This window comes from Hemicordylus capensis, chromosome 4, assembly GCF_027244095.1.
Source record: "Hemicordylus capensis ecotype Gifberg chromosome 4, rHemCap1.1.pri, whole genome shotgun sequence".
Classification (NCBI taxonomy): Eukaryota; Metazoa; Chordata; class Lepidosauria; order Squamata; family Cordylidae; genus Hemicordylus; species Hemicordylus capensis.
The window spans coordinates 183,284,218-183,300,335 of record NC_069660.1 but is presented as its reverse complement, the minus strand read 5'-3'; the positions used below and the strand labels follow the sequence as shown (position 1 = coordinate 183,300,335).

Genomic DNA, 16,118 nt, shown 5'->3' with positions numbered 1-16,118 from the left:
TCCTCCTGGATTTGGCGGCGGAACTCTTGTGACACATTGTGAGAGTTCCGGCCTTGGGCAAGAGTTGAGGGGAAAGAAAAAATGGAGGCAGCGGCAGGCCGCAAAATGGCCAGATGAGGTGGCCAGGCCGTCCTGGGTGAGGAGGAGGCGGCGGCCTCGGCTGGCCGCTGGAAGACGACGGTGGTGGCGGCGGCAGGGCGGCCTGACCTGGCTGTCCTGGTAAAGGAGGCGGTGGCCTCGGCTGGCCGCTGGGAGGCGGTGGGACGGCCTGACCAGGCCATCCTAAGTAAGGAGGTGGCGGTGGCCTCAGCTGGCCGCTTAGAGGTAAGGAGGCAGTGGCGGGGGTGAGGAGGTGGCAGCAGCCTCGGCTGGCCACTCAGCTGGCCAGGTGAGGAGGAGGAGGTGGCGGCAGCGGCAGCAGCTTGGCCTGGCCGACAGGAGCAGGAGGCAGCAGCGAGGGGAGAGGAGGAGAGCCGGCGAGAGGGCAAGGGGGCGGGGAAGCGAGTGGGGCAGGGGGGAGGGGGAAAGAGAGGGGGAGGGGCAGGAGAGAGGGGGACAAGAGAGAGTGGGACAGGATGGGGGGGGGAGACAGCCAGCCCCAAAGAGCACACAGATGCTCTGTGGGGGTCAGCTAGTTTATTTTATTTAACATATTTTTATACTGCCCCAAATTTATGTCTCTGGGCGGTTTACAACAACAAAAAAACAGAAAGCAAAACATTAGTTACAAAAACAGAAAGCAAAACATTAGTTAAAACAAAAACAAAAAGTTTAAAACATTACAACAATTTAAAATTTGTAAAACAATATTTTAAAACAGCATTAAAACCATTAAAACAATATTAATTAAAAGCCTGGGGAGAAGATGCATCTTTAAAGACCTTTTAAAAGCTGTCAGAGATGGAGAGGCTCTCATTTCACTAGGGAGCGCATTCCAAAGCCTTAGGGGCAGCAGCGGAGAGGGCCCATCCCTGAGTGGCCATGAGATGAGCCAGTGGCAAATGCAGACAGACCTCTCCTGATAACCTCAATGGGCGGTGGGGTTCATGATGAAGACGACGTTCTCTTATATACCCAGGCCCAAGCTGTTTAGGGCTTTATAGGTTATGACCAACACCTTGTATTTTGCCTGGAAACCTATTGGTAGCCAGTGTAACTCCTTCAATTCCTAGATCTCTCCTAGATGACCCAGAGACCAGCCTGGTTGCTGCATTCTGGACCAACTGTAGTTTCCGAACTACATACAAGGGCAGCCCCACATAGAGAGCATTGCAGTAATCCAGTCTGGAGGTTACCAGCAGATGTACCACTGTTTTGAGGTCGTTCATCTCAAGAAACGGACGCAGGTGGTGTATCAGCCGAAGCTGATAGAAGGCACTTCTGGCCACCGCCTCAACCTGGGACACCAGGGAGAGGCTTGGATCCAGAAGCACCCCTAGACTGCGTACTTGTTCCTTCTGGGGAAGTGTGACCCCATCCAAGAACAGGCAGATCAAAATCGTCTCCCGAGTCCCAACCCCGTACGAGTACCTCCGTCTTATCTGGATTCAATCTCAGTTTGTTATTCCTCATCCAGCCCATCACCAACTCCAGGCAGGCATTTAGGGAGGTTGTGCCCTCTCCCGCTGATACTGACATGGAAAAATAGATTTGGGTGCCATCAGCATACTGATAGCACCCTACACCACATCTCCTGATGATCTCTCCCAGCGGTTTCATGTAGATGTTAGACAACATCGGAGACAATATGGAGCCCTGATAGACACCATACAAAAGTTCAGATTTTGAAGAACAACAGTCTCCAAGGGACACCATCTGGAACCTGGCCGAGAGGTAGGAGCGGAACCACCACAAAGCAGTGCCTCCAACTCCCAACCCCCTCAGACGCTCCAGAAGGATACTATGGTCGATAGTATTGAAAGCCGCTGCGAAGTCCAAAAGGACCAACAGAGTCACACTTCCTCTGTCAATTGCCAATTGGAGATCATCCATCAGGCCGACCAAGGCAGTCTCCACCCCATAGCCCGCCTGAAAGCCAGTTTGAAATGGGTCAAGATAATCAGTTTACTCCAAGACTGTCTGACCACCACCTCACTAGGCTTAAATAGGCTTATTACAAGGTTTATTTAGATACTAGGCTTATACTAGTTAAATACTAGGCTTATTTAGGAAAATAGTTAATGTAATTCTGTTTAGGAGGGATTCTGATCTGACTGATGTCTGTGGGTATTTTGTAGACTGTTCTGCTGCTGATCTGTTGCGAGATTTTTATATTGTGAATTGTTTCAATCTTTGAATATTTTGGTATTTAGCTGCCATGAGAGCCGCTGAGGTTATTTAGACAATCAGAAACTGTGTTCTACCTGGGTTTGGGAGCAGTGTATGCTCCCAATTTTTGGTTGTGTGGAAGCAAGATAGGAGGAAAACCTGGGTAGAAGTGATCATGTGGAAGCAAGGTAGGAGGAAAACCTGGGTAGGTTTTCCTCCTACCTTGCTTCCACACAATCATTTCTGCCCAGGATCTCCTCTAACTTTGCACCTACAGAACTGAAAATTGGAGCACACACAGCTCCCAAACCCAGGTAGAATAGCAATAGCAATAGCAATAGCACTTACATTTATATACCGCTCTATAGCCGGAGCTCTCTAAGCGGTTTACAATGATTTTAGCATATTGCCCCCAACATTCTGGGTACTCATTTTACCGACCTCGGAAGGATGGAAGGCTGAGTCAACCTTGAGCCCCTGGTCAGGATTGAACTTGTAACCTTCTGGTTACAGGGCGGCAGTTTTACCACTGCGCCACCAGGGGCAGAACACAGCTTTTGATTGTGTGTGACCCATTGGTGACTAGTTGATGGGATATACATTTTAGAATAAAGGAGCAAATACATTTGAGAAGGGTCACATAATGGTTCCTGCTGTTTTGCAAATAAAGTATGCCTTTTAAAAATGCAGTCACTTTGCTGAAGCAAAATTAAGAATGTATTCTCTTTTCACCCAGATGGTGAAAAAGCTGTATTGAAAAACCACCTTGATCAAAACCCACAAGCACAATGGAATACTACAGAGCCCTCCAGAACAAGCAAAGACTTTATAGAAGATATCAACTCCCCAGAACAGTAAGTAGTACAATTCTTATTTGACATAGGGCTGAACGATTTGAGCTTTAAATAGGAGCTTACAACTCTGAAAACCTTTTCTTTAAGGCTTTAATTAAAAAAAAACCCACAACAATCTGCATATGACTTACATACAAAATTATGTTACAAAGAATCCTTTGAGACACAAACTAGCTATTGTGCCCTTGGTCTTTTTGAGCAAATTTCTAACCACTTGAACACATACATATTAATGGTGAGAGCAAGTTTTTTAAAAAAATCTGATTTGTGGGGCTTGTTAACAGTGCCCTGTCCAGCTCTAGAGACCTGAAAGACTGATTTTCAAGTATGGTGGTCTTTCTGTAGTACTTCATTATGTACAAAAAGTCCTGCCTACTATTAATGTTATGTTACCACACTTACTCGGCTCACGTTTTACACATGTGCATATCCAGTTGTCTGTTTATGGCTGAAACATCTTTGGGACAACTTTAACATTGAAGCTATGGTGCTAAGGGAAAGCCTCTTTTCCTAAAGCAACTAACTAATTCATTGGGGAAGGAGGTGGCTATCCACCTGATAGACTGAGCACAAAATTTACTACCACCAAACCCAGCAAACAAATAACTTCAGGATCCTTTGTCTAATCAGGGAGCATCCTGCTAGAGTATTCCAAAATGAACAGTGTTAAACAAAAACAAAACAAAACAGCTTTTCCAAAACTAGAATTAAAAAGAAAGAAAGAACACAGGCTAATATACAAAACTTGAGGTTTAAAACTGTATATATTAATCAAACTTAAAAATATTGCTTTCAAAGCAAGATGATTCTGGGGAAGAGTAGAGGGGAAAGGGGGAGCTGAAACACTCAGGCTGTTTGCAAGGAAAATAAAAGCACAAGAGATCATCTGTGGTGGGGGGGAGAGAGAGTGGTGGAAAGCTGGGAAACAGCTGGAAAGATGAGGGAAAGGGCAGGGGGAAATTAGAAGAGAGGGACTTTTTCAAAGGAAAACATGTTTACCTAGAAGAAAACCAAGCACAATAACAACTGGAATGCGGGAGTAAGCTTTCAAAGTGAGGACAATACCAGACTCCTCAAAGAGGAGGGGGAGAAGTGCCTGGGAGCAGGGAGCTTGACCCAGCCACACAGCTGGGCTACGAAAATCCAAGGAGGCAGCAATAAAGACAAGACAGGCAAAAGGTGGAGGGGGGAATTAATTACCTGCAGCTTCCTCTTGAAGCAACAGGTGTAACTGGAACTCCTATTAGCAAAATGGTTGCATGGGCAGGGTGGGGGCTGGGGGATAAAAAGTTAAATGTTTTTGTTGACCTTGTCTGTACAAAGGTCAGGGTTGTTTTTCTTTCTGAGAATGTTTATACAAAAGGGAAAAGTCAGCAGTTCAGTTTGAGAGTTGTTGTTGCCCAAAACTGGTAAAGTAGAAGAAAGGTTAAACAAAACCATCCCTTGTGATTGGCTGTTTGAGAGGAGTGTGTGTGGGGGGGAAGAGTTATGGGAGATAAAAAGACAGAGGGGCTGTTTTTACGATCAGCCCAAACCAGGCTAAGGAATCCAAGCCCGGTCTTGGCTGATCGTAAGAGGCCAGCTTCTTAAACAGGGTTAAGGGAGCAAGTGCTCCTTTAGCCCTCGTTTTTCCCACCCAGCTCCTTTGATGGATTGTCTGCAAGGAAGGTAAGTTTAGTGAACCTTCCTCCCCACTCACCCACCAAGCCCTTCTCACAGATCGTGAGAAAGGGCTCAGTGTTTAGGGAGAACAGAGCAGACGAGGTTGGAGATTGCTAGAGACAATGTTGGAAGAAGGAACAGAAGTGTTGGACGTAAGAGAGTTGACTAAGGGAGCTGCTGATGAGAGTTCATTTTGGACTAGGATAGCTGGATGCATTTATCCCATTTTATTTTGTCTTTTGCTCTTATGGATATTATCCTTTTATAACAGAACAACTTCAAAATGTATTGCTAAAGTTTAATTACTGCCCCCCCTTCCATCAAGTACACTTATAATTAATTCAGAGCTCATGTGGTTTCTCTGTTGTGGTCTCTACATTGTGTTCCCTACCCCACACTTATCAGCCACATGTGACAGAGGTCTGGTGGGTTGTTCAGTGGAGACAGCCAGGAAATAAAAATTTCCACTTGGTGGCAGCAATAAAGCTTCTTTAATCACAGGGATGGGTAATACCAGGCTGTGATGATAGTAGGAAATTAGATCATAGTAGGAAATTAGATCTTCTAACAGTAGCCCCCATAACCATTCTTCTGTGGCATTTTCCTTCCTCCACTTCTCTTTCCCCTATCTACCTGTCTTTGCAGCATACAGCGCCGACTCTCCTTACAGCTGCCCATTCTGCACCATGCCTACCTGCCATCAATAGGAGGGGTCGATGCCAGTTGTGCTAGTCCATGCGTAAGCCCCAGTGCCAGTCCACGGCACAGACACGTGCCCCCATCTTTTCGTGTGATGGTCTCTGGCCTGTAGGAATGTGGGATCAGCACTTCCTGAACTGATTTTGGTACTCAATGACTGGACTGGACGTCTTGTGTCGAACTCTTGCCTTCTACATACTCCTTACTCTTATCACAGAGGAACTAGTGTTATAAGGCCATTGTCAAGGGAGGACCAGCTCCACTGCTGTGGGAAAGCATGCAAAGTGGAGAGGGTTACCCAGAGGTTGGTCTGTAGCCTTACTTGTGGACTTTTTTTCCCTTCACAAAGAAAGTCACAAAACCATGTTTCTTCCCAAATTTCTACTAGCAGCAAGGTGGCTGGGAAACATAAACTTGACTGAAAAACAAAGACAAAAGTACCCGACTCAACTGTCACAAACTTTATACCGCTATTGAAGACACAGAACCGTTAGCAAAAAAAGAAACAAGGAATTTGCCTCAAGGAATGGACACACATTGTTTTGCAGGGATTACATTTAGCTGCTGGAGGCACCAGTTGGTTGGGCTGACAGCCATTTCTGGGAGTAGATTCGGTGGGGAGGCAGATACTTTTAGAAATGGCTCCTTGGGAGTCATTGAGACTCACGCCCAGCCCAGCTCCACCCTTCTTCACGGCTCACTTGGGATGGAGCAGACTTCAAGGGGGAGCAAGCCCACAGGCCAGTGCTCAGGAGGCGGTCAGTCCCTGCAGCTAGCCCTGCCTCCTGCTGCTGGGATGAGGGAGGATTTCAGGAAACCAATGGAAAACGTGGGTCCTCAGTGCTCAAGGCTGGGTACTGAAGTCTTAATGGCACAGGATGGAGTTGGTTGTGTCCCCCTACCCCCAGAGTTTGCTTGATTTAAGCCACAGCATAGTTACAGTACAGTTAATCGAGCAGAGGAGGAATGGGGTAGGTCACAAAGGTACCACACTTTGCTGCTGCAGCCAAATTCTGCAAAGGCACAGATAGTATATACACAACTTTGCTTTGTACTTGTGTGTGTGTGGGGCGGTGGTATTCTGAACCAAGTTTGCCTTGTCCATTGAATTAGGAGACAAAAAGTATAAGAGAGAAATTTTTTTTAAAGCAAACAAAAACCAAGACCGATGATTTGATTCCTATTGTGTCCCACCCCCCGCCGCCACACCTTAAAAAATTGTAATCTTATTTACTCCCACCTCAGAGCTATTTGTTATAAAGCCGAGAGCAACATGAGAAAGCTCAAGTGAAATGTGTGAGTGAGTGCTTCCCTCACTTACTGAGGAGGTCTGATCCAAGCATGCGCTTCTCTGGGTGCTAGTGTTTCTGTGCAAGCCTGGAAGGATGAAGGATCTTGGTGCGTGCATGATCAAAGAGGGGCACCCTGGCCATTTACTACTACCTGACACAGAGGATGTTGGCAGGTACAGGGCGGCTGTGCTAAGAGATGCCATACTGTCTGATGTTCTTTTTGCTATGTAGTTATAGGCCAGTTTACTCATGGCCCTGGGCTGTCCACGCTAGATAGGTTGGGCAAAAAAGCAAGGCCTAAGCCCCACCCCCACCCTACCCTTCGCCTACTGCATGTGAATTAAGGCCTATGCATTTCCATGCATTTATGAGAAGGCACTCACACAATCTGTCCACCTTTCCTTTTGGTGTTTGACAGATTAAGTGAATGGGCCCTGGTCCACACGAATGGCTCGCTCCCATGCCATGCTACAACTGGGGAGTATAAACCGAAACCATATGAAAGGCATAGAAGCATCCTTCAGCGCCTAACTTTGGGCTGGACACAGACAATTCTGCCCCCCCCCCCGCCCCAGTGTTGGAAGTGGCATGATAGAGGCAGCATTAGCCTTGACCTATACAGCCTTCCCACTATAATCTCAATCCACAGGATTTTGTACTGCTTAAAAAAACACCAACCCTGCAAAACCTACGTGCCCAGAGATGATAGTGGAACAAGCAAAGTGACATTATGCCTCTCATGCCACCTACACTGTCCTTAAAAACAATTGTCTGTGTCCGGCCTTGACTACTCTAATTGGATGTCAATTTGGCATGCAACAGTTCTGAAGTCCGTTGGTAATCCTGGCAGCCTTTTTCTAAATTTTGTATTAAAGCTTGCAAAATAGGGCATAGTGGAGGGGGTGTGGCATTTGTTAGTGCTCCTTAAAACTGCACCTTCCTCTCTTGCACCATGCGAATGACTCTCTTCCCACCAGTGTTTCCAGAATAGCATTTAGTATCTGCATGAGACAGAAGATTAAACCAACAGAGTCACTGCAGATGCCCCTGAACCCCTTTCTGATTATATTACCCATGAATCTTAATCCACTGGGGGTGGGGGGGGGCGGTGCACAGAATCTCTTCCTGAACACATATCACTGAGAGATCATGGAGGCACCTGGAAGTGTTAGGACAACAGTGAGTAAGTCTACCACACAGGAAGTAGAACACATTACTCCGTTTGAGCACTAACCACTGAAGGTGTCGTCTGGTGTGCGTGTGTATGTATGTATGTGTGTTGACAGTATTCTTAATTTATTAATAAAACTTCATCAGGACTTTATTTAATACAAATAAATATTACTTTTCAAAAAAGGACAATAATACTGTATATAATGTATACACAAACATTTCTGTAGAAAATATTATTCCAACATAGCAGGAAACAAAAAAAAAATCAAAAGTATTGGACTGTTGGCGGTGAGTGTGTGTCTGTAACTCTTTGTGAATACTGACTGTATGCTGTTTATTAGGTTTATATCATGCAGTACATTCTTTGTCTCAAATGCAGCTGTAGTTTCTCCCACAACATTTTTTTTTAATTTCCTGCAGAAAATAAGACCCACAAACTGACTATAGCTATTTAATGTTTCTGGGGTTGTTTTTTTTTAATACGGCAGCAAAAATGTACTGTAAAAATTTATGATGAGGCTGTGCCCCAATGGCATTTTCCAACAATGTTAGTGCACAAATAAATGCTTTAACTTAGATTGGAACTGCCAGAATAAAAACAAAAAGAAAGAAAGAAAAAGAAAAAAAAGAGTACATGGAGAATTTCTTGTGTACCCCTTATACTGCATGAAAATCAATTTTTAATAAATTGTTGCAAAATCTGTTTTATTAATAAAATAGAGAAAATCTAATTAACTACTACTTGGCGGTTCTCTTTCTTGCATATATTCTTGTGCAACTGCAGACACAGGGGTCTTTGCCACTAGTAGGAAAAAATCTTCACTCTGGCACTACTTGGGAGGCAGGGAACACTCTACCTCCCCTTCTGCATTTCAGACTGTATTAGCAATTATTCTCTGTAGGAGCACCCTCCAATTTTAGTGCGTTTTGTGCTTACTGTGAAGTATAAATGAACTTAAATTCCTTTAAATTCTTAACATATACTGGTGCTTGTTGTTGTTCCACTGCAATTATGAATCTCGCCTGCCTACCCACCTCCCGCCCTGAGATGGCTCTCGCTCTCTCCCCAGCTAAGTGAACATACCCAGCTGTCCATAAGGGATCAGTGGCCTGGGCATAGATAGTGAAATTGATAGATAGAAACTGTTTTGCACCCTATACTAACATTTTTAGCAAGACCTAAGTGGAAAGTAGTTCTCACTGATGTTTAACTGCCCTCCCGCTAAGTATCAACAAAATGTTGGAGTACAAAGGAGGAAGATTAGCAAGTTTAGCAGTGTCTTAACATCACCATATAACTTACCACCATGACCAAGCCTGGAAAGCTGGTCAGTTATGTATAATTATATCCACTTTGTAAACAAAGATGGGGGGAAGCACTGAGCAAGAGTGGCTTCCCTAAGTCAGAGACAAGGTTTTAGTTGGGCAATGTCCTTTTTGCATTTCTCACTCTTAGGTATTACACTATTAACAGCTCTCCTAAATCGATTTTTGGAAAATTCTTAGCTTTATTTATCCAAGGTATGTTTATCTCGCTTTGTGCAATAGCGTCAAGACTGTTTAAAGTGTTACATAATTATTGTTCTATAAGCAGCATTCAATAACACTGCTTTATTTTCCTTAACAATGTTTCATTTCCCACTAATTTCTGTAACATGATGAAGAGATGCTGTTTGAAAGCATGTTAACATAATTTTTCAGGTATTACTTATGACTTCAGTGGATGCTTAAATATCTGAATGGTTTAATTTGGCTTTCAAAACTTTTCTGTATTTGTTGCTTCTCTTCCTGACCCCTCCCCCTCAAATTGACAAATTGATTTTTACTGTTTCCTTAAAGGATTTTGTTTTTAAGTGCGTTACATTTTATGGAATTCACCCAAGATTACCCACTTCTTCATGACAAGCTCTGTCTTCAACTATTAAGAACTGGATTTTAAACCATGAAGTGTATTGAATCATCTTAAAAGCCAAAGAAATTAGCATCACTTAGAGAGGCAGGAGTGAGGTGGGGAACTGAGGTTCTACAGGGAGAATGCAACGTATGGCAAAGTTAAGTGGATGGAGGGAAGGATGAGTCTAAACCCTGACTTTTAGATGAGACAGTCAAGCCAACCCTTGAAAAAGCTAGAAGCTTAAATTATGTATAAGATTTAAAATGTTCCTGTGCCAGTGCACTGTTCACAACACACTACTCACCCATTTGTGCTGCCACTTTATTCTGCTTTCACATACCATTTGACTCTTGCCCTTCTTGTAACAGGACCATTGTTTTCTTAACTGGTTCCTCCTACTTTGGGCTTCATCCACAGATTGGTATCCATATGTTTTTCTTTCTACTCCCTTGTACCTTTTGGATTCAATGAAAATAACTTGCTTGTTTACAGGCTTGAAAACAGTCCTTTCCCTGGTCATCTCTGATGAAAAAGGACGACCATCAGGCAGAGAAGATTCAAAGTTGATTCCTTTTTCCTACCATTTCAGGTTACAAATGGCCAACAGGCTCATCTGGACAAAGGAACAAATAATTTTGTGTATGTGGACTAGTAGCAGGTCCATTAGCCCCTCACAAAAGCGATTTCTGCAGCAAGAGACCTGACTGACAAACCAAAGTCCAGAAGAACATTTTAACATAATTTATCTATTCCAGTTTTTCAGTTGGGCCACATCTAGAAACACTTGAGCCTCTTCTAATCTAGTTGAAAACCATAATGGATGAATAAGCATGAAATCTGCTTTTACACAGAAGTTTATAAATAGCTCTAATGTTCCTGACAAGGTGAAAGGTGAATCGTCTCGATTAACATACACTCTGGAATCGCAGCTCTTAACTTTTGTGCTTTGCTACAGTGTATGGATGGCCTACATAGCTATGCACAAAAAGCTGGGCCATTTTTCTTTACAATAATATCAATACATGAAGCCATACACAGAGTCAGACCAATGATCCATCTAGCCTAGTGCTGACTAGTCTGCCTGGCAGTGGCTCTCCAGGATCGAGGGCAGAGAGGGGTTTCCCCCAGCATAGTCACTTAACTGAAGATACTGAATTGGAGACCAGCTGCATGGGAGACCAGCTCCACTTAGCCATGGCTCCTCTCTTAGCTTTGAGACAAGCAGATCCTTGAAAATAGATTTTTTGTTTACATCAACAGAAGTAATAGAAACAGTTTTGCTAATGAAAGCTATTTGAGCCAATTAAGTTATAAGCCCTACACAGCACAATCTCTTAAAGAGGCTATGAAGTTGCTTATGCATACATAAGGATAGAAATTAGTCAGTAATCCTTATTACAATAATTATAGCATTGTTACATGCTTGAGGTCTGATTAGGAGCCCTTCTTATGACTGACCTAATTGAATATGGCTTTTGGATTAGCAGACAGGGATCACTCTTCTGAGGGTGGGGGGAAGGTTGCGCTGGTTCTAGCAATGATTCTGGAAGCCTTCAGGAAGCTATGGGTGATAATGCCATATTCGCATTGCTTTTGCTATAAGAACCCTTTTGTCAAAAAGCAGTACAGTAGAGTAATATTCTAATTAATAACAAAACAATTTCCATAAAAATAGCCCAAAGGGTTGGAGGAGTGGCTAAATGCTCTGTCTCTGGCTTGAGCACCATACAGACAAAGTGTTTGCCTAGAAAGTCACTGTCTTTATATATATTTATATTTATGCCCTTCCCATGATGGAGCTCAAGACTCTGCCACCCAAGCACTGACCTGATACAGACCTGCTGAGGTTCAGCAAGGTAGCTACATCAAGTAACTTCAGACCATGCCCAAGACCTCAAATCAGGAGGACGCAGCGCAAACATGCTGCAGGAAGTGCTCAGAGGAGCACATCTGCTATATTAAATTTTTTCCACACTAAAGGGGGACATTTTATCCCAGCGGCTGTTAAGGTGTAAAGGTAAAGTGTGCCATTGAGTCGGTGTCAACTCCTGGCGACCACAGAGCCCGGTGGGTGTTTTTTTCTACTAGAATACAGGAGAGGTTTACCATTGCCATCTCCCACACTGTATGAGATTATGCCTTTCAGCATTTTCCTATATCGCTGCTGCCAAATATAGGTGTTTCCCATAGTCTGGGAAACATACCAGCGGGGATTTGAACCAACAACCTCATGCTTGCCAGGCAAGTCACTTTCCACTGCGCCATTAGGTAGCTTCGCCAAAATATTGGCACAAATGGTTTATGGGGTCCAGATGTGTTCCACCTGTAACTTCAAACCTATGGAAGTGGTACAGTCTAGATTCCTTCATGCCATATTTCAGGTGCCTAGATTTGTCTCGAATGCCATCCTATGCCTAGAAGCAAGTTTAACCAGAGTCGAGTAGGGGTGTGCATGGTCCAGATACCCCGCGGTTCGGCACGGGGGGGGAGTTTCTCTTTAAGGGGTGGTGGTAGTACTTTACCCCCCCCCGGCCGCTCTTCCCCCTCCGGCGCTGGCGGTTTCCAAAACGTTCTTGGGGCGGCAGAGTTCCGCCACATGATGTCATGCTGCACGCCACCAGCTCGGTCTACTTTTATGCTAGCAAGGACAACGACGGGGGCAGGGGCAGCAGGGAGGAACTCTGCCGCCCCAAGAACGTTTTGGAAACCTCCAGCGCTGGAGGGGGAAGAGCGGCAGGGGGCTAAGTACTACCACCACCACCCTTAAAGAGAAACTCCCCCCGCCCTTCCGAACCGAACCACGGGGTATCCGGACCAGTCCGGAGGCCTTGTCAATGGCCTCCGGACCGAACCATGCACATCACTAGAGTCAAGGCCCAGGGATGTCTCCACACATTTAACTATTGGCTCAAATTACATTTCTGTGATCAGGGCCTTGTCCCACTGGTACTGACTAGGGTAGAGTTCCACCCTAACTGGTGTAAAAGCCTCTATGATAAATTGGGTAAATATTGCTTCTCTCCACAATACTTATTTTCATTGGGATATGATGCTGCCCATGAAATTATTAAACAACGAATATTGGATATGGAGAAGCAAGTTGATCTAAGTTCTGTGGCCCCTAGTAGTATTCCAAACGGCTTCCCAAACTACCCTCAGCCAGCTACGTACTTCACAAATTTGACCACTCTAAATCAGAGGAGAGCTTTCTCGCTGGTATGGTTTTGTGCCCTGCCATCTGCCATTCTGGATGGCAGATTTAAGAAAATACCAATCAGGAACCGGCTATGTCTATGTGGTTCAGGCAATATTGAAACCATTTCACATGTTCTTCTATATTGAATGTTCATATTATATGGACATTCTTATTGCCTAGATTGAACCTCTTTTAAAAATAATATGCCAGATCGATCAGAAGAATACTATATATCTCCTTTCTTCTGGCAGACCAATATAGCCATTACAGCTGGTGTAGCTAGATGTTGTGCGGCAGCCTGTAAACAGACGGGAACAATTGACTAATGGAATTGAGATCTCTGTATACCTTGATGTTCTATTATCTAGCTCTGTTGTTTTGATCTTATTTTGTTTTATCATGATTGTTACTGTTACTTTTATATTTATTTATATTTATTTACTGATTGCTGGTCGCTGACCATAATAAATTCATTCATTCACTCGTTCATTCAAATCAGGAGGATAACTGTACACCAGGACTGACTTGGAGTACCAACGCTCATTTAGTGCATCATGTTCTCTTCAACACTGGCCAACCAGATGCCTTTGTGAAGTTACAAGCAGGGTCTGAAGGAGCTGGTTAGCCCATGTTGTTTCTCTTAGCTAAAACTTAGCTAGCATGCATAATAGCAACTGATAAGCCTGTCCTTCATGATGATGAAGAACTTAGCCTGCAATGGTCAAGTCTATCCAGACAAAAGAGGGGCGGCGCCTTTGATTTAGGCACACTATATGAAAATTAACATGAATGTGTAGGAAAACATATGCAGTGTACCAGAAATCTCCTCTCGGTGAGGTCCTTTCACCAACCACTTCTGTTCTACATGGATGAGCATTTCAAGAAAAACACTAACCAAGAAAAGCATAAGAAGGACCTTCCAAAAGAAAATACCATTAATAAAGTTCACACTGGATTCAAAATAAACTTGTTTGTATGAAATCCTTCAAAACTCTCACTGCTTTAATAAATAAGTTCAGCTGAGACACGTCTCAGACAACTTAGCTTTCAGAATGCCAAGAGCAATTTTAAAAATAAGTGGTTTTTTTAAAAGCACATATACAGACATGTCAGAAAAGGAGGTGACAGTTTAAAGACCGTCTCGATTAATGTTGAAGATCTTGACAGAGTGGTCAGCCCCACAACTTGCCAGCTGCAGCCACTTGCTGCTCTCTGCTGCCTCTTGCCCCGCTTTGCCTGTGCATTTTCTCCAACACAGCTCCTTGACAACAAGAGTGTGGCTTTGGCTGTAACAAAGACAGACGCTATTAGGGGAAGGAAATCCAATTCATTACTCAAACTGCAAAATGTCAAAATCCGCTGGACTTGTCCATTCAAAACATCAGCATTTATCTAATTAGTGTCCTCCTTTTCAACACTGCCAGCTGAGAAAAACCAACTTGTTACTGCCTGAAGATGCGACACATGCCCGAGCTATTATCAGTGCAAGTGGCATTTCTTCACATCATTCCATTAATAATTCAGATGGCAACCTACGTATTTTCACTGTAATTTCAGGTCACACATCACTATTAAGAAACCACAATGCTAACAGAAAGCCGAGAATCATATCACTTTATAAGCTTCAAAAGAAATGTCAGAGGAAAACATCAGCTCAACTCAGAAGCTCTATTCAGACACAATACCAAACCATGATTTGATTATTGGGAGCACCCCCCTGCCTGGTTTTCCGTTTTCACTAACCACAGATTGCCATAATATCTGAACTAGCAGTCATGGATAGTGCCCAGTCTCCAAACCATAGTTTTTAAACATGCTTCAAACCATGGTCCCCTGGCTAACCGAGCAAAGAGACACTTTTTAAAAGTGGTGATTCTCTTTATTTAGCAGGGGGAAGCAACTGGCCCTATCCATACCCAGCACAGCATCCCTCTAGTGGCTGTTGTTGGTGTCTATCTTATGTTTCTTTTTTAGACTGTGAGCCCTTCCTTTGGGGACAGGGAGTCATTTGATTTTTATGTATTTACTTATTTATTTCTAGCTATCTAAATCACTTGGGGAACTTTTGTTGAAAAGCGGTATATAAATATCCGTCAAAAGGCACTAACAACAGACTGCCTAATCAGTTGTCATGGCCGAATTACAGGTGGTGAAAAACAGGAGGGAACCCACAGGGGTGCTCTTGTTCACCAAGCCGTGGTCTACCATTACATCTGAATTCAATCAAAGTCTGGTGCACAGACAACTGTGTAAAAAAGAATAAAAAGTAGTAGGGCACAAAAAACATAGCTAAGCTCCCTAATGTTTTAAACATATACATGATTTTCCTGAGATTAAACTCTTCAAGCAGTTCAAAGCAGGTATACAATCTAATTTGATCTCTTTCAGTTTACTCCCAAGTAGGTGAACCTGTGCAACAGTTTGACCATTGTAAAACATAACACAGTATAGGACTGCCGATTATTTGGGTGGGGGTGTGCTCGCTCCAAGCTTGTCAAAAGGGAGGAAAACAAGTTTAACTATACATTTCCAGTTTTAGCTACAAAAGAAGAACATATTAATTAGAAGTATCTAACTGGCAGATTGACCAGATTTTAACTATTTCATTAAATGCCATGAAATTTAAACGGCACTTTGCCAGTGACAGTGGCACTAATTTCTCCAGCAATAATTGCAAGCCAGGAGTTCCTAGCCTGGGGGCCTCCAGATGATACTGAACTCCCATCAGCCCCAGCTACAATTTTGTGAGGCTGGAGATGATGGGAGTTGTAGTTCAGCAACATCTGGAGGCCACAGAACCACTGTTGTAAACCATGGGCAGTAGTCACCAATGAAAAGAACAGCCAAACAGCAGCCATTCCAGCGAAGAACTCCTGATCAAGCACAGGAATAAAACAGGTATGGAGCTCACTGACTAGGGAGATCCAACATAGTTCAGGTCAGGACAAGGTAAAGATAAAGTGTGCCGTCAAGTCAATTTTGACTCCTGGCGCCCACAAGAGAGGCCACTAAATCCTGCTCACACATCAAGAGAAGACAATTTACAATCTATCAGCCAAGGTGTCCTTAGAAGTACCTAC

The 16,118-nt window shown here is 43.7% G+C and overlaps 2 protein-coding genes across 6 annotated transcripts in view; one reads left to right on the top strand and one right to left on the bottom strand.

The window, feature by feature from the left end:
* GABBR2 (gamma-aminobutyric acid type B receptor subunit 2) overlaps window positions 1-8,689 on the top strand; it is a 608,047-nt gene extending 599,358 nt beyond the window's left edge. For both annotated transcript variants that reach the window (XM_053243867.1, XM_053243869.1), the window contains 2 exons: window positions 3,005-3,122; window positions 5,430-8,689. In XM_053243867.1, coding sequence (XP_053099842.1) covers window positions 3,005-3,122; window positions 5,430-5,595 — 284 coding nt within the window. In that variant the 3' untranslated portion in view covers window positions 5,596-8,689. The remainder of the gene's footprint in view (window positions 1-3,004; window positions 3,123-5,429) is intronic.
* A 5,330-nt stretch (window positions 8,690-14,019) lies between these two features.
* ELP2 (elongator acetyltransferase complex subunit 2) overlaps window positions 14,020-16,118 on the bottom strand; it is an 85,645-nt gene continuing 83,546 nt past the window's right edge. For all 4 annotated transcript variants that reach the window (XM_053243871.1, XM_053243870.1, XM_053243872.1 and 1 more), the window contains one exon: window positions 14,020-14,324. In XM_053243871.1, coding sequence (XP_053099846.1) covers window positions 14,168-14,324 — 157 coding nt within the window. In that variant the 3' untranslated portion in view covers window positions 14,020-14,167. The remainder of the gene's footprint in view (window positions 14,325-16,118) is intronic.